This window comes from Eurytemora carolleeae, unplaced genomic scaffold (genome assembly GCF_000591075.1).
Source record: "Eurytemora carolleeae unplaced genomic scaffold, Eaff_2.0 scaffold1465, whole genome shotgun sequence".
NCBI lineage: Eukaryota > Metazoa > Arthropoda > Copepoda > Calanoida > Temoridae > Eurytemora > Eurytemora carolleeae.
Genome location: NW_019397362.1, coordinates 56,094 through 75,235, shown reverse-complemented (window position 1 = coordinate 75,235; position 19,142 = coordinate 56,094). Strand labels below are relative to the sequence as shown.

The window sequence follows — 19,142 nt, the reverse complement described above, 5'->3', positions numbered from 1 at the left end:
AATTTGGTGATTATTGTACACAAAGGTATGAAACTTAAAGGGACTGTTAATGTAATTTTAAGTGATCCTCCCACACTCCGGTTTATTTCAAATATACCGGGTCTAATTTGAACCTGCTAAAGCAAGCTTTATACACTGTACACTGTACACTGTACACTGTACACTGTACACTGTACACTGTACACTATACATACAGACAAAATCTCTTGAAACCTTTATCTGATCAATGATGTGGAAGATAACGTCGTTTTCTAAGATTTAAGTGTTAAATTCTGATAGTTAAAAAGGACCTTTGTAGAGAAACCACAATTGAAAACAAATCTAATTTAAACTTAATCAGACAAAGCTAGGGGCACTACTGTATATAAGGGTCACTTGAAACTACGCATACAATCCCTTTAACATATTAGTTGATTTATCATGTTTTTAGAGAAACGAACAAATTTTCTTGTTGTTCTGAAGGGGGCCTTCGAATAAGAAAAAGAAGGTAAACAAATTTCAGATTTACAATTTGCATAAAAAGATTCGTAATTTCGTATTGCTTCTTTAAAAAAGCATACAAAAGAAGTTTTATAAAACATCATCATTGATAACAGAATTAAATGAAAAAAATAAAAAATGTTCTCCAAAATTTTGCTGAGGTTGAAAAGGATTAAACTACTTTTTCTTCAAATCGCGTTAAACTATTACAGTTTATGATTGTTAAACTTATCGCAATTAGCCTTTGAAACGATTTTAAAATGTAAATTGTAAATGAAACTTTTAAGTTATAATCTCTTTTATAATTTACATAATCAATTTTTCTCCTTTCCTTTTTGTACCCCCTTTTTTCTCCTTTCCTTTTTGTACCCCCTTTTCCTTGCCTCTTTTTTCTCCTTTCCTTTTTGTACCCCCTTTTTTCTCCTTTCCTTTTTACCCCCATTTTTCTCCTTTCCTTCTAGTAACCCCCTTTTTTCTCATTTCCTTTTTGTTACCCCCTTTTTTCTCCTTTCCTTTTTGTACCCCTTTTCCTTGCCCCTTTTTTCTCCTTTCCTTTTTGTACCCCCTTTTCCTTGCCTCTTTTTTCTCCTTTCCTTTTCGTACACCCTTTTCCTTGCCTCATTTTTCTCCTTTCTTTTAGTACCCCCTTTTCCTTACCTCCTTTTTTTCTCCTTTTTATTTTTGTACCCCCTTTTCCTTGCCTCTTTGTTCTTATTTTCCTTTTTGTACCCCCTTTTCCTTTCTTTTTTTCTCCTTTTTTCTTTTTGTACCCTCTTTTCCTTGCCTCTTTTTTCTCCTTTTCCTTTCCCCCCTTAACTCATTTCCTTCTTTCTATAGTTCTCATCTCTTTCTCTTTCCTTCCTTTTCCTTTATCTCTTCCCTGTGCCTACAATTTCTCTTTTTCCGTTGTTTAAGGGTTTCCTTCTGTTTTTCCTTTTTCTTCCTGCATTGAATTCTCTTTATTTAATAAAACATGTTAACATGAATCCACCAGGATTCAGAGAAAATCCATTTAATGAAAATAAAACGAGTTCACGTTAGATCCGAAGGAATTGAGTTTTAGCCACAAACTCTAATTTTCTAATGCCTACATCTTTGCAAGACGATGATGTTAACCTTATATATTTTAAACTTAGATTTTTTTATCTAACAAAATTTATAGTTTGAAATATCAAAGGTCTACGACATTGGGTTCCAAAGATATTGGGATTAGAAAACCAGAGTTTGTGGCAAAAACTCAATTCCTTTCACATGATTTAAATCCTAACTTCTCATCTAGAATACAAAAGTTATGATCTCATATTTTTTCAAAAATCGAATTTTGGATACAAATCAATTTTTATTTTCAAAATCATAATTTTTTGTTATTTCACAGGCAACACCAAACCATTTAGCCAGTTTATAATATGTTTTAAAGTTTGTATATATGTAAGCTATACATGGGCCAAACGGCCCGACATTTTTGAGAGAATTCTTGGGTATCCCGGGGCCAACATTTTTAAGTTTAAAATCAGATTTTTTCTTCAAATTTTCTAAAATTCCACGGGCAACGCCGGACACATGAGCTAGTGAATAATAAAATATTAGTTCTAGAAAGTGATGAGATGAGACTAGTGGGAGTTCTACTGTGTATTCTAGGAGTTCAAGTCGTTTTCTCAACTCACCAAACTAATCGAACCAAGAGAGGAGGTCAGTACATTTACAGGGTATAAAGGGACTGTACACTGTACAATACAAATACAGGGTATAAAGGGACTGTACACTGTACAGTACAAATACAGGATATAAAGGGACTGTACACTGTACAGTACAAATACAGGATATAAAGGGACTGTACACTGTACAGTACAAATACAGGATATAAAGGGACTGTACACTGTACAGTACAAATACAGGATATAAAGGGACTGTACACTGTACAGTACAAATACAGGATATAAAGGGACTGTACACTGTACAGTACAAATACAGGATATAAAGGGACTGTACACTGTACAGTACAAATACAGGATATAAAGGGACTGTACACTGTACAGTACAAATACAGGATATAAAGGGACTGTACACTGTACAGTACAAATACAGGATATAAAGGGACTGTACACTGTACAGTACAAATACAGGATATAAAGGGACTGTACACTGTACAGTACAAATACAGGATATAAAGGGACTGTACACTGTACAGTACAAATACAGGATATAAAGGGACTGTACACTGTACAGTACAAATACAGGATATAAAGGGCCTGTAGAACAAATACAGGATATAAAGGGACTGTACACATTGTAACATTTGGAAGATATCGGCATTTTTCTAACTTTAAAAGTGTTAAATTCAGAATATTTCCTTTGATTCTTTCTGAATATAAATCCGCAAGTCGCACATGTGCAATGTTAATACCTGAAACAACAAAATGCCTTTAGTTGATAATTTTTAAACACTTAATTCAGGGGGTTTCCTCTGTTGGAAAGCTATAAAAACAACAAAACAATAGAAACACTTTTTTGCCCTTATTTTTTTATATTCCAAAAAAGCATGGGTACAACACGTAAGTCTTTTGCAGGTTTTGGATGCAAAAGAAATAATCCTAAACTTGTATTATTTATTTTTCTAAAAATAAAACATGAAAAATCTTCAATTCTTTTGTATATATTTAAATCCCTTCATGTTTGCAAATAAATTAATGTAGCGAAAAATTTTGGAATATTCACTCTACATCGAGACATTTATTTTAAATATAGGAAAATTTCTTTTCCACAATCTATTCTTCAAATAATATTTTAATATTTCAAAATAATAACTAGCCATTTTTTTGTAAAAGAACATAGCTTATTTGTCTTCTGCCAGCCGTGAGCCACAACCGTTCGGTCTTCCATGCCACAACATTTGAGTCTTCCTTTTACTGCTAAACTTATTTTCCCAAAAATAAATTTAATTTTTCCTTTAAACTGGTTTATTTTTTAAAACATTGTGAACAATAAAAATGATGCACCATAACATACTCTTAAAGTTCCCATTGGACCATGCATGGAAAGTTCCGGTTTTACAAGAACTTTTAAATACAAGAACGAATAATTTATATGTTGACGGATTCGATGATCACGTAATAACTGAAATGATAAATATGTTATGTAATGAGTAATGATCAATGTCGACTATTTGTGGATAATTTTTAAATATTTTTCTTTTTTCTTTTGGAAACCTGTATTTTCAAAAATTTATTTAAACAAATTTAAACTACACCATTTATATATGTATTTATATCTTTGTATGTGTGAATAATTCTTTAAAATACTAATAATAAATGCAATTTAGAGATTAATCAAATTTTAAGCTTCAGAAAATCTGGCTGAATAAGAAACGGAGTTTTTGCCATTAACTCAAATTTTCGAATTCCTATATTGTTGCAATTTGATGGTGCAAACCTTTGATATATTTCTAACTTTGACTATTTGATCCATTAAAATCAGGGTTGAAAATATCAAAAGTCTACGACGTCGGGTTGCAAAGATGTAGGGATTGAAATATCAGAGTTGTGAACAAAATTTCCTGTCGAATCTTGAAAGTTGTGTGTTAATTCCCTGTTTTGGTTTGAGTTAAATATATCCAACACCACCATGTGTTATTTTGTTAACATCATGGACCCTCAGGGACAGAAATTATAGATATTAGAATTGAATTAGATTAATATATAGTGCATGGGACAGGACCAGATTTAATATATAGAGAGAAGTAGTTAAACCACGTACCTCTGATTCAGCCGGGTCTGTGTGATTCAACTACTGCTTCATAAAATCTGGCCACTAGATAAATTAGAATAGATTGCTTCTATAGGTTGTCCTTTGAGCCCGAAAATCTCTTGCTTGGAAATTACAAAAAGCTATTTACAGAAAATATTAGAAAATAAAAGTAGTCCTATGAACTCACACAAACTCAAATTTTGCTGATCCCTATTTCTTTGCAACCTTTGATATTTTAAACCATGAATTCTCCTAGATCAAATAGTTTCAGTTTAAAAATATCAACATTAGGTTAAAATGTATAGGGATTAGAAAATTTGAAATTGTGGCAAGAACTTAGTTCCTCTGATTAACTTTGGTTCTATAATTTACAGTGAAAAGTTATTTACAGAATACATCGGAAATTCCTACAAACTCAATTAGAATAACTTATACCTGTTTTTATTATTTTCCGTAAATTCATTTTATGCACTATTACAGGAACCTCGGTAAAATATACTACAGTGGGAACCTTAAAACTATGAAAAATGAAAACAAAGACAATTTAACCCTATCCTTGGCTGGGGTACTTGAAACCCAGAGTCTGAATTTAATTGATTTAAGCCGCGTCTCAAATCCGCCAAAACCGGTTTCTATTCAACGCCGGCTTAAATCTTGAAACATTGAATACAATTTTAATTGAAACCAACCATATTTGAGCTGCGGCTCAAATTATTTGAATTCGGCCTCAGGATACGCTGGGGGGGGGGGGTGACTCCCACTTTAAATCCCCTGTTTGATGTCAAAATGTAACAAATGATTATTGGAAAGCTCTTCTGCTCTACTTTTAAAATCTGAAAAAGAATTGAAAATTTGCAAAATTCGAAATTTGTTTGGCAAAAATATAGTAAAAATTTTTGCAAAAAAATTTCCAAAAAATGATAAAATATACATTTTTAAAAAGCCCTTGACCATGCCATTTCAAATATGCAAAAAATGTTGCAAAATTTCAAATAACCTGATGTGTAATTAAGAAAAACTAAAAATGTGTAAACTTCTTTTGAAGGATTTAATGCAAATAATTTGCAAAGATTTAGTTTATTACAGGAAAAAGTATTTATCAGGCAGTGTGTCCGAGGACTCAGGCAGTTAGTATAAGAGCCCGGTTTTATGCCTAAAAGGAGAGAGCTATGCATATTTAGGAGAAGTCAGATTTCAACAGCCTTAGACCCATACTTTTTATTTGAAAAACTACTGGGGTTCAGACCCCCCCCCCTCCCAGCAGGAATAGGGTTAAGCAAACTTATTTGTGTTCGATGTTGTTACAAAGCAAATAATTTTGCAGACTCTGTATTGTGTACACTGCACAATTACAGTGTTTCATTTTCATGGACAATTTGAAATTGTAAGTTATGTCTTTAGTCGTCTTCCTTTTTCACAGTTTTATGGGTCTCACTGTAGTCAAAGATAATGTAATTTATCTTGGGTTTTCAAGATAACAAAAAGGTGGTCTTTTAGATTAGAACGAATGCTGACGAGTTAATTTTCTTCACATAAATCTATTGAAATGTATTTCTTTAGAACAGATTATTCCGCTGAAATAGAGATTAAAAAATATTTAAGATGAGATTCGATTTATTTTTTTACTTTATCTCTTATAGGAAAAGTTTTAACAAAACAATTTCGGAATAAATTTCAAATTTTTTCATAACTTAATGTGATAAATCTTCTTTATTGCAAAAAGATAATCTTTGATTTTTTAAAGCAAATTTTTTTCAGTTCAGTTCAGAATTGTTTGTTCTTTGATCTTTATGGTTCATTGAATATAGTTTACTTATGACAACGTATCTTATTAAAAAAATGATTTAACCAATAACTGAAATACATTTCTTTTTTAGTTCCATCGATTCCTGAATATTTCGAACGACGAGTGAGACCCCGGATAGATGGAGGAGTAGAGATAGTTAGGTAAGATATGAGATGTTCTAATCAGCGCTAATCCTCTCCGCTCGTTGTACAACTAAATTTTGAGTTAGGTAAATACAAGGTTATGGGTTTACGACACTTCAAAGTCGACAATTTTTATGGCTCTTATGTTTTTTGTTCAACAATGGTGCATTACCCATGTGTTATTATTTTTTAAAATAGTATTATTTGAAACTTTTTTTTTGTTTTTGAAAGAATGATACTTTGGACTGGTTATTTGGTTGTTTGTTAATGTAATATCTCTTTGAATATGGTTTGTTACTGTAATATCTCTTTGAATGTGGTTTGTAACTGTAATATCTCTTTGAATGTGGTTTGTAACTGTAATATCTCTTTGAATGTGGTTTGTTACTGTAATATCTCTTTAAATGTGGTTTGTTACTGTAATATCTCTTTAAATGTTGTTTGTTACTGTAATATCTCTTTAAATATGGTTTGTTACTGTAATATATCTTTAAATTTGGTTTGTTACTGTAATATCTCTTTAAATGTGGTTTGAAGTCAGAAAGTCTAGGATCAAGAATTGATCCGCATAGCTAGGAATTGAGTCTTTGCCACAAACTCTGATTTTCTACTCCCTATATCTTTGGAACCTATGAATGACGTAGACCTCAGATATTTCAAACTATTCTGACATATACATTAAATAATATAATTTTAAAATATCAAATATGTCCACCAACAGGTTGCAAAAATATAGGGATTAGAACATTTGATTTTGCATGGCATAGCGTCAAAGACTCGAATCTTTAACAAGATTTTAAAACGAAGCGCTCAAGATCAACATATACTCCAGATTTAAAAGATACATAAATTCGTTACAAAATCTTTAACTTTATTTTTAAAATAAGGGCTATATATTATCCCACTTTAGGGTACTTTAAAGTGAGCCTGCAGAGATGACATTGCCTGATTTACAACGGTACTCTTAAATGCGTTGTCTGAACAAGTATGAATTAGATATCATGTTTATAATTTTGAAAACTGATTATTTTCAATTGTGATATCTCTAACATTTCTAAAGAAGTGATTCGCGTAATTCTTCCGCAGAAAAACATGTAGGAAATATCAGAATTACACACTTTTAAACCTAGTAAAAACTATAAATATCCTTCACATTATTGATCAGATAAACGTGTCAAGGGTACCGTTGGGATCATTGCCATCTTTGAATAGAGAGTTTCTTGAAATTAGGCTTACAACCCCTTTAAAACTGGTTCTGCTTATATTCTATAATTTTATAAATACGTTATGTTTTAAGGGAGCGTGTAGTGCCGGCTCTGGTGGAAACAGCAATAAACTTAGGAACGTTATTTAAAGTTTTACATCTTTTATATATAATTCAAATAGGGTCAGATTTTTGATCAATACATCCCCGTAACGGACTAACTAACATTTTCCGGGTTTTTTCTTTAAAATTAACGACTTATAAACGTTTGTTTTTAAAATAAAAATGGTGCCTAAAAAAGATTATTTTCAAGTGACCCTTAATATCTAAAGTGGAATTATCGATTTACAAAGGTACCCGTAAAAGTTTTGTATAATCAAGGCACAAGAATCTCACAAGAAGCAGATGATTCATATGGTGTACTGTTCTGTTTTGCCTTATACAGTCTGTATTTGTACTGTACAGTGTACGCCCTAGCTGCTTATAAGTCAGCCCGGTACAATCAAGTATCATCAGTGAAGAATTGAAAATTGAAAATTTTCCATTGTCAATCCAATCCAAGAGACTTGCGGATTTCGCTAAATAACGATGGATGAAATTTTAGAAATAAAAAAATAACTTTTGAAGCAAGAAAATCTACAATATTTTCAACATTATTGATCAGATAAAGATATACAAAATACAGTTATGGATCGGATTGCACCTCATATAAATAGAAAATCACTTGATATGTGTCTACAGTCCCTTTAATGAGTAAATTGTAACTTAGACTGAAGATTTATCCCCCCCCCCTGGCCGTCTAGTTTTCATTAGATTAGACTGAAGATTTATCCCCCCCCTGGCCGTCTAGTTTTCATTAGATTAGACTGAAGATTTATCAATAATAATGACAATAATAAGAATAATAATAATAATAAACATAATAATAACAATAATATTTCATAATTGGATCCAGGACTTAAAGTCTGTTATTATATAAAATCAAATTATCAATTGAAATTAAAATTTAAAAATGGCGCTATGTACAGGGAATGCGGGAGTCACCGCTGTGACACAATTTCATCGTGCTGCAAACCCAGTTGTGAGGAAAGTATTTTTTTGGTTGACCCCTGGTCTAGTCCTTGTTCAACCCGCCCCCCCCCGCATCAAGGAGAAAAAATCAAGTTTTGAATTAAATATTAACTTATCTTAATACCAATCATACCATTGTATGATGTGGATTTCAAATCACGGGCGAGTACAGGATTTAAGTGAGGGGGGTGCTAGATTTATTTTGGAACAAAAACATCCAGATTTAGGAACAAAAAGACGGGCCACAGGCGAAATGTTTTTTTTTAAATAGATATTTTTACACTTTTGCACTAGGTTTCTATCCCTTTGATGCTATTAAGAAGCTATTCTGAAATCTCAGGGGGGTGCGAAGGTCCTGCCGCCCCCCTGTATCCGCCCCTGTTTCAAATGAAAAATTGTAAATAAGATTAAGGTCTAAGAAAGAATTTGAGAAATAATCATAAAATGGACAAGTTGTTAATTGAGATGAAAAGAATATATTTTGCGTAATGGGGGGGGGGGGCTAAAGAGGGGCATGTTAGGGGGTACATACAGGGTTGCCCCCACCCCCCGTACCCCCTTAATATGTTCGTTAACGGTTACGTATAGTTCAAATAACGAATGCCCCATAATTATCAAGCAACCGTTCGTTTTAAACTCATAAATTAAATTTCGTTTCCTTTCGTTGAAGGATTATTTTTATTTCAGAACTCTTCGCACAGTGTGATTTCATTATTTTTGCTTGTCCCAAGGCACATTTGAGTCATTGGGCGATTTGTTAACAAAAAAAGTTTCTGGACAGTGTAATTAGTTCTCTAATGTTTTATTCTAGGTTTTGATATATTGTAAACATGAAGAGAGGTTTACTTGTAAATAAACTGTAGTCAACGATAGCTGTGGGGTGGATGATAAGTCATAAGTCGTTTAACCATGATCTTACCAAATTCAGTCCCCCGTCCTCTGTTTGTGCTTTTGTAGATTGTACTGGTCTATGCCTATTTTACCTTTTATGTTACCATTTAAAAGTGGTCGAAGTTAAGGGAATTATAAAGCCTAAAACTGAAGTGAATAAGTATACAGTAGAGGAAAAAATTAATTTACAGCATAAAAAAAGAACAATTAGAGTTTCTGGCCAGTGTAATTATTACTCTAATGTTGAGATATTCTAGGTTTTAATTCATAAGATTAGAGTTCCTGGCCAGTGTAATTAGTTCTATTCTATTCTAGGTTTTAATGCATAAAATTGCTTATATTTGTATTCAGGGAGTCAGCTGCTCACTTCAGACACACTGTTGACGAACACATTGCGCCAGGAATACTTCTTAAAAGTTTAAAGTTTGAAAGCCAGCCAAAAACGATTGACCCAAAAATTTGAAAAACAAGAATTTTTTTCTATTTATGCAAACTATTTACAACAGCGGTCCATAAATTCATTCGTTCTTTCTCGTCTTTGCTCTATAAATCCTCGAGTTTTTTCTTTCATAATCAGAAGTTTGCTTCTGAGAAATGCAATATTTTAACCCAAATAAAAAATCGAGGATCTCTAACTCTCCATATATCAAGAATGTTTTTTTTTATTTATCAATTCCACAAAATCCCCCCAAGAAATACGATCACTCTATACACAAGTGTTCAGTGTTAGATACTTAAATGCATATTGTAATAACAATCCACCCACCTATAAATTTTGCTAAAAGGTTTAAATGATTTAAACTCAAAGGAAAAGTTCTTTACCCAGTCCTGTTTTTCTGGTTTTCATTATTTGCTCTTAAAGAGCTCTTAAAAACTAAAATTTTAAAACATGGTCTAAAGCTATCCTGAAAGTTCAACTACAGAAATTTTGATAAATTGTAAAAAATATAATTGTCACTATTGATTGATTACCATAATTATAATTATTCTTTCTGGAGAGCGCAAGAAATAAACATTTAAGTAGAATATTGTTCTCTACATTAATATTTTCTGAAAAGGTTAGAACTAGTTGGTTGGTGGAAGAAAGTGACAAAACCATTTAAGAGTGTGATTTATAAACCAGCTAAAGAAATTAATATCATGAAAGAAATTTTACAAAAAAAACTTTCAAGAAAAAGGAAATCAGGAAAAAAGATGAAAAAGGAAATAAAAATGAACTAATAGAATTATAACAGGCCACAAACTTTCAAGAAATCAAAAAACAGAAATAAAAACAGAACTTTCTGTTTGTGTTTAGTAAACCTCTGAACCGTTCAGCCCCAATTAATTTTGTGTCAAGTCACATGACCTATAGGAAATTAAAAAAAATTTTGCTTGCAAATGAATTTAAATTCTTAAAAACGACGTTGGTCTTGGTAATCCATTATTAAAACGGAAAAATCCTGGAAAACCTTACATTTATTTACATAATTTTAAATACTTATAAGTATTATGATCTTTAGGGGTAGCAGCAAGTGTAAACACACTCACAAATACTGCAAGGTATATTTGAATACAAACTAAAAATGTTAAAATTTTGTTGAATTATTTAAATTTTTTCTAGAGACGGGGTAGATAGGGTAGCGGCTGCTGTACTTGGGCAGGAGGCTCATAGTCGGTAAACTTAAAAATAAAAATGAGGTTTCCTATAACACTTTCTGGACTTAAAGAGACTGTAAGCGTTATTTCAAGTGGCCCTCAATGCAAAGATTGCAATGCACGATTTACAACGGTACCCTTAAAAGCTTTGTCTGATGAAGGGTCAGATTACCTATGTTAAAATGTAATGATAACGTGAGTTGACATGACCGATTCACAACCGTATCCTTTAACCCTTTATCCGAGTAACAATGAGGAAGATATTGTCAATTTCCTTCCATGTTTCTGGTGCATTAGTAATCCGCAAGTCATCTTTATGAAGATTGCAATTGTAAAATGAAAAAGAACAAACTCTAATATCTTAGGCGATTTAATCTAACAGAATTCTTAATTTGAATTATAAAAGGTCTACGACATCGGGTCACAAACATATGTGGATTAAAAATTATAAAGTTTGCGGCGAAAACTCAGTTTATTTAAAAAAGACAAGGATATCACATTTTCTCCAAGAAAGGTTTAAAGGATATAGTTCTTAGCAAGATTTACCTTATATTATGAAAAGTGAAAACTTATTGAATGCAAAAAACATTGTCTCTTTTTGATATGCTTAAAAAATAGGATTTTTTTTCATCTACATAAACATGTAAAACAAAAGAATTTCCAAGAAAAAAAATTGTTCAATGGCAAGATTCTATCCCCTCCTGGCTTTATTTTACATAAAAAAAATTTTAAAATAATGATTTTTATTCAGAGCATAATTACAAAATCTTATGTATCTTGTAAAAGTTGGCAACGCTCCTCCGATCAATTCTTAGAATTCCAGACAGTCAACCTTTTCTTACGTTGATGTTATACATCACGTTATAAAGTTAGACATTATTCATTATCCATCTTTTTTTTATGACATTATGCATATTTTAACTCTGATGTTTAAGCCTGAACGAAGCAAGATCAAACGTTTGTTAAAGGGTCTGTAAAGGAAAAAATGAAAGTGTATAGGCTGAAAGCACTTCACTTTAGCTTTTGATTGCGACCCATGAAAGTTATATCTAATGTTCCTGTCTCGAGAAATTGATATAAAACTTTGTCAAATTTTTACGAAAATTAATATATATACAATTTAGTATAGAAATGATCATATTCAGCAAATATGCAACCAATCTGAAAACGAAGATATCCCAGAGAACCCTAATTGTAACTTAGGTTTTCTCCAATTATTATTTTTAATTGTTATTTTGATTTTTAAGAGATATAATTGATAATATTATTCATAAGTATATATAACGTCATCAGAACTCCCACCAATGGTAGTGCAGTATATTGGTCACGTGATACAGACAGAGACACGTGGCCAGTATACTGCACTCTCATTGGTGGAAGTTCTGCTGCATAAATATGAATTTTCGTATAAATTTTACACAGTTTGATATCAATTTCCCAAGACAGGAACATCAGATTTAACTTTCATGGGTCGGGATCAAGAGCTAAAGTGAATAGCTTTCAGCCTATACCCTCTTTCCTCTTTCCTTTGCAGTTCCTTTAAATAACGATTTGAAACATCGCTCTGGCTGATATTGACATCTTCTACTGGATTTAATATTTTGCATAGTGTAATAAAAACAAACTTTTAGAGAAAAATGTTTAACATCTCAGATTATCCTAAAAATGGTAAAAAACTGATAATAACGATGCTTAACTCTAATTACGTATAGAAAATGTTAACTCGGAATAGTAAATCTAGAATCTAGAATATAGAATCTATGATTAATACCATCAAGAATCTTTGCGGCCAATATTTCATTTCATCCATCCAGTCTGACATTTTTCCATCTTCAATATCCAATCTTACCATCGGATATAATATCTTTACATAGAGCTGGATGCTGACATTGCAGGGCATGAAGTGACATTACATACTTAAAATAAATTTTAAATTGGAATTAAAAATTGTCCTTAATGAATTGGTTGAAAATTAATACTCTCTTAAAAGATTTCAAGGGAATCTCCGTTTTTAGAGTGGCATGGCCAATTTACAACGGTACCATTCATACCGATATTGTAGCAAACTTTTTAATTGAAAACCGCAAATGAAAACAATCAATTTTAAGATAAAGAAAAGAGGGATGATCCCATCATTGTTTACATTGGTCTAAAGGGCACCGTTGTGAATTGAACAGGCCACTTTTTTAATGTAGGGTACTTTAAATGTAGGATATTTAAAATGTAGGGTACTAAAAATGTAGGGTACTTTAAATATAAGGTACATAAAATGTAGGGTACTTAAAATGTAGGGTACTTAAAATGTAGGGTACTTAAAATGTAGGGTACTTAAAATGTAGGGTACTAAAAATGTAGGGTACTTAAAATGTAGGGTAAAGCTCAAATATATAGGGTACTTTAAATGTAGGGTACTTAAATGTAGGGTACTTAAATGTAGGGTACTTAAATGAATGGTACTTAACCGTAGGCTACTTAAAATCACGTCTACAGTCTCTGTAAGTCGTAACTTCACCGCCATTGTTATATTTGTTAGAGTTCATGAAACTATTGGAGCAGTTGGTACAATAGCGCGGTATCTTACTGGAGCTAACACTTCAAGGGAGGACGAATACGAGGATTATAAGGTAAGGTGCCGGAGCTCAAAACTTTTGATTTCTTAATCTTTTTAGAAAACACTAATCATTATCTTTGTAATCTGACGGATTACGTTGATTTCAGAAACATAACAGTAACTGAATTTGGGCAATAGAATGTTGCGAAGATATGTTTCACCCTTTTTTTTTATGGATTTAGCACTTAATCGATTCAAAAGTTTTCGCAGTGAATACCAAAATCAGACGATGTCCAATCTCTGTATGTGTTCTGTCTTACAAACTGTTTACATTTACGCCTGTTCATAGTTCTGTATGTACATAGTTTTGTCTGTACATAGTTTTCCCTGCACATAGTTCTGTCTGTACATAGTTCTGTCTTTGCATAGTTCTGTCTGTACATAGTTCAGTCTGTATGTAGTTCTATACATACACAGTTTTGTCTGTACATAGTTATCTCTTCTTAAAGTTTTCACACTGTTTACAGTTTAACTCGTAGAACTGGCGTTTTTATTATTAAAAAATTAAATACTTTTATATCTAATTACTATGACAAGGTAAAAAATAATGATCTCTTTTAATTTCTGAAAAATTAATGATGACTTTTAAAAATATGTTACGACAAAATGAGACAAAAAATAGCCAAACAAAAAAAAACAAGGTTTCCAATAATTTGTAAACTATTGTTTAGCTATTCGTAAAAGTTTACTTTTCATAATCAGCGAAGAAATATGATATTATGATAAAAATACAAAAATTTTCTTTCAAGTGTTATGAACGTTTTATTTTAGTTTTTTTTGGAATTATTACGTGTAACTCTTATGAAAATCTGTATTATGTATTCGTATTACATATTTGAGATTAAATGCCGCGGAAAAATGAGTTTAATATTAATATATCAATTGCATTCATATTTCAAGGAGATTAATTTGCCTTTAATTAAAGATGAAAAGAAGTTTCTTCAGAATTATCAAAAAACTTATGACGGTCTATGTATTCATATATCTGGGATTCACTGTACAAAATATCTAATTGCAAATTATACTCAAATTTGGATTACTTTTATAATTTTGTGATTATTGTGCCTCGTGTCCCTTCTATAGAATCAAATTATAGCATAAATATTGTGTATTTCAAAAAAATAGATAGAATCAAGGATGTATTGCAAGGAAAGTTATTTCAGAAGTGTACACATCTTTTGTACTGAAGTGTACTGTCTCTGGGCGGTAATGTAAACACAAGACGGATGTCAAAGCCTGACATGGGATCTATCTTTCACATAAAAAATCAATGAAATATTCTGGTCATAGGAAACTATTAAGTTAATTATCAAAATTATCAAAATTTAATGCTTTTAACCTCCTCGGATACTAAACGAACACTGTTGCATCTAATCTTGTTTACAAATTCCGCCCAAAGAGAACTGGTTTCAATGTGTACGCAGAGTATACACTACCGCAATTAACATTCCATGCATTACACCCTTGGATAGAATATTATTTTGTAAACTTAAAAATACTTATTCATTTATAAAATTATAATATCGAATTGCAAATTATACTGAAATCTAATATTTTAGTCTTAAACAAAAGATTAGGTAATTAAAAAAAATTTACGAGAAAAAAAGAATGCAAGAAATCGTTGGTTGAAGCATCTCCCTTGAATTGTGTTTAATACAATGGAAGGTCAATATTTTCCCACCAATTTATTTACAAAACATGAAACACCAACACAGCTCCCCCCCCCCTTCATTAAACACCAAGACTCCAGGATATCCCCCCCACTCATTTATTAAACCACATTAATTAACAATAACAAGTATATCAATAAAACTACCCAGGGTGACTTTTAAAAAGGTTAAAATTAGCAAAAAGGTATTAGTTAACGAGTGAAAAAAAGTGGAAAATCAAAATCTGCTCTTTTTATAAATATATCTGTGTGCACTGACAGTACATACGTAAATAAACATATATGTACAATGTGCATTGTTGCAATGTACAAGGTATTCGAAACTAAACATATATGCACAGTACATGGTATTCGAAACTAAACATATATATATGTACAATGTAAAGTTCATGGTATTTGAAACTAAACATATTTGTACTATGTACAGTACATAGTATTCGAAACTAAACATTTATGAACAATGTTCAGTACATGGTATTCGAAACTAAACTATGTACAATGTACAGTACATGGTATTTGAAACTAAACTATATATGTACAATGTAGAGTACGCACATGACATTCGAAACTAAACATATTTGTACTGCAATGTACAATGTACATGGTATTCGAAACTTAACATATGTACTCGGAAAGTGAAAAATTTACATTTTTTCAGACATGTCCACAGGAAGCAAAGTCAAGATTAGCCGGTTGAATTTTACCCTTTTCTTTTGTCTAGTTGGAAAATTTAAAAAATGTAGAGATCTCGAATTTGAGAGATATTCATAACATTCTGTTAATAATTTCTAACAACATTTTCGTAATTTTTAAATGGGTTCGAATACGATATTTCGAACTCAATTTTGGGTTTTTCTAAAAGTGTACTCGGGCAAAAGTTACCGTAAAGATAAAACAAGAGTTCAAAAAATATTTTTAAAAATTATTTTTTTATTTAAAAAATATATTTCAGGATTATGGGGAGTTTCATGGACCTATTTATAGCAAGCAGAGTTATGATTATATTCATCCAGATTTAGGTAAAACTAACTAAAAGGCCCGTGGAAAAAAAATGTTGTAAAAAAAGATTTGAGCAAAAAAATTTCGAATAAACAGTTTTGAAATTTGTAAAACTTCTCAAAATGTTGTGGAAGCTTTTAAATCCAAAACCCTTTAAAGTCTGGAAAAAAATCAAAGCTGAATGTTCAACACTTTTTAAAAATTCTGCAAGATCCCTTATATAAAAAATAAAATGTTTTTATTATTAATCGATCAGCACTGATTGAATTTTTTATTTGAAGTTTATCAATCCAACGGCGATGTTTTCTACGACTATCCATACACCACACAACCAGACTACTCTCAACTCGACTACAGCAGACAAGAGTATAGAGATCAAGAAACTACATCTCAAAATAATGACGACTTCACCAATTTCAACCCGTCGGAGTTTATTGGGTAGCATATTTTTCAAAATGAAATCTAAATTATTACTGTGGTCTGTCTTTTTTGTGCTTTCAACATTACCGTAGTTTTAAAGAAACTCGTTCAGATTTTAATTTATCAAGGGAAACCAAAATCTGAACAAAATTTTGAAAGAAGAAAATTACTCAACTTGGAAATGACACAATACATTCAATTAAGCGGTTTTTGTATTATTGTTTCAAGATGGTAATGTCGCAAATTTTTTTTAAGAGATTAAATACGATTTTCTAAAGATTAAATACGATCTTCATGTCGTTCTTTAACTGTCATGTTTCGCAGGACACGCTGAAATAAAATTAATAAATTAATTAATATTTAAGACCAAAATTTTGTCTAGGAACGATGTTTACTATGAAGATTATTACAGAGCCGAAGGAAGAAATATCCCAGATCCTCATAGAGAAGGATTAGTTCCTCTAGAATCTGCCGATTCGTCCAATCCGACCGATCTAGAGGATAGAGCAGATCGGGAGCAGACCGTCGAAGAAGCGTTGTATATAATCGGAAAGAATGTTTTAGGAAAAAGAAGAATTTGAATTATTTTAATTCTGGCAATTCAGGAATTGTTGAATTTTATTAAACATAAGCTAAATTTCAAAAAGTTTTAAGATCTTCTTCTTTTTTAGGAACAAACGTTACAAACAGGTTTTTGATTTTAATTTAAATAATAATAATTTGATAAATAAGTTTATAACACATTAAAACATATTATATTCAAATTTTACAAGCAGTAAATTTCCAAAATGCATAATTTTATGTGTTTATTGAACACTTAAAAAAAACAAAATGGAATATGGAAGAACTACATGACTCCCCACAGCTAAAGACCTAAAAAAATATTTAATATAAAAATCTGAAGGTTTAATTTAACTTGGTCTCATAAAATAAGTTTATAACAGATAAACTGACTAGAAAGGGAACAATGAATCCAATCAAAAAGTTCCGTATAGTCATCTTTGAAGTCTCATGCTTTGTGGGTAACCCTGTAGCTTTGGAACCCAGCCTTGCCTTTATTTTCCCAATGCAAAGACAAACTATACTTAACTTGTGGTTTTCTAAATCGATATTTGAGGCAATTTGTTAAGGGCTCATGACTTATTATCGTACATACACCTTAACAGACAGAAAGGAGTTGAGTCTTTGACACAATTTCAGATTTTCTAATACCCATATCTCTGCAACCCAATGTCGTAGACCTTAGATATTTCAAACTATGAATTATGTTGCATCAAATTATCTAAGTTTGAAATATCAAAGTCTACATCATCAGGTTCCATAGATTTAGGGATTAGAAAATTTGAGTTTGTGGCAAAGACTCAATTCCTTTCTACGTCATATATTCGGACATGCAAGTTTTTTTAGGATTAAACCTTTTCAGGTTACTTCCTGTTGTTGCTAAATTTACTAAAGGAGTTGGTTTAGTTGGAGAAGGTTTGAATACAATAGGTAAAATGTTAAATACTATTATTTGGGAATTATAATTCTAAATTAGAGTGGGTCAGCAATATTGAGAGTTAACGCATTAAACCTTTTATTTAAGTCAAATAAGGCTCGGTCACCTAAGCATTTTTTTCACAGTAATGAAGATAGTAATAGTAATAATAATCACATTTTGAGATCTAAGCTGTAATCAATGAAAAAACAAACATTATTGAAGAATCAAGACACTGATCAGATCACTTCCCCTAGGATGGCAAATGGATTTTCATATATCATCACTCATCAACTATTTTGCAGAGATCTTTCGATTTGTTCGGCTTATCCAGGCTAAGTCCTCTTGTTCCATTGAGTGTAGGGAGCTTTGGCCTGGATAAGGTTTAAAAAGAACATGCTAGGGTCTAAGAGTGGCTTGCAGCCGAATCGTGACTTCTGGCTTGGCTTTATTTTTTGACCAGATCTTGCTTACAACTAGGACATGAGGAGGTTGTTATACACCCTACTGCTAACTATAGACTACAGACATATATACACATGAGCCTTTATGTTCACATCCCCAACGAGATCTTGAACCTACTAATGCACATTGAATTGGTTCAGAGATCTCACTCAGTGCCTCTCCATCTGCCTTTGTTTTGAATAAAACTCCTGGAACACCTCTTCTGAAGTTCTGTGTGCGGCGGAGGTTTGGCGATATGGTTCAACTTTATCCCCCCTGACGCGGACGTTTTGCATGAACTCCAATAGGACTTCTGATCTGAGTTTGTTCTCAGTTTAGACAACTTCTGATCTGAGTTTGTTCTCAGTTTAGAGAACTTCTGATCTGAGTTTGTTCTCAGTTTAGACAACTTCTGATCTGAGTTTGTTCTCAGTTTAGAGAACCTCTGATCTGAGTTTGTTCTCAGATTGGAGAACTTCTGATCTGAGTTTGTTCTCAGTTTAGAGGACTTCTGATCTGAGTTTGTTCTCAGTTTAGAGGACTTCTGATCTGAGTTTGTTCTCAG

At 31.7% G+C, this 19,142-nt stretch overlaps 1 protein-coding gene across 1 annotated transcript in view; it reads left to right on the top strand.

The window, feature by feature from the left end:
• The first annotated feature begins 394 nt into the window (after nt 1–394).
• The window catches only part of LOC111713755 (uncharacterized), a 27,170-nt gene continuing 8,422 nt past the window's right edge, over nt 395–19,142 (top strand). The window contains exons 1-14 of the mRNA XM_023488698.1: nt 395–487; nt 2,068–2,169; nt 6,102–6,171; nt 7,451–7,494; nt 8,386–8,443; nt 9,671–9,720; nt 10,822–10,861; nt 10,923–10,976; nt 13,491–13,581; nt 16,190–16,256; nt 16,518–16,674; nt 17,039–17,220; nt 17,328–17,346; nt 18,080–18,147. Coding sequence (XP_023344466.1) covers nt 2,085–2,169; nt 6,102–6,171; nt 7,451–7,494; nt 8,386–8,443; nt 9,671–9,720; nt 10,822–10,861; nt 10,923–10,976; nt 13,491–13,581; nt 16,190–16,256; nt 16,518–16,674; nt 17,039–17,220; nt 17,328–17,346; nt 18,080–18,147 — 985 coding nt within the window. The 5' untranslated portion in view covers nt 395–487; nt 2,068–2,084. The remainder of the gene's footprint in view (nt 488–2,067; nt 2,170–6,101; nt 6,172–7,450; nt 7,495–8,385; nt 8,444–9,670; nt 9,721–10,821; nt 10,862–10,922; nt 10,977–13,490; nt 13,582–16,189; nt 16,257–16,517; nt 16,675–17,038; nt 17,221–17,327; nt 17,347–18,079; nt 18,148–19,142) is intronic.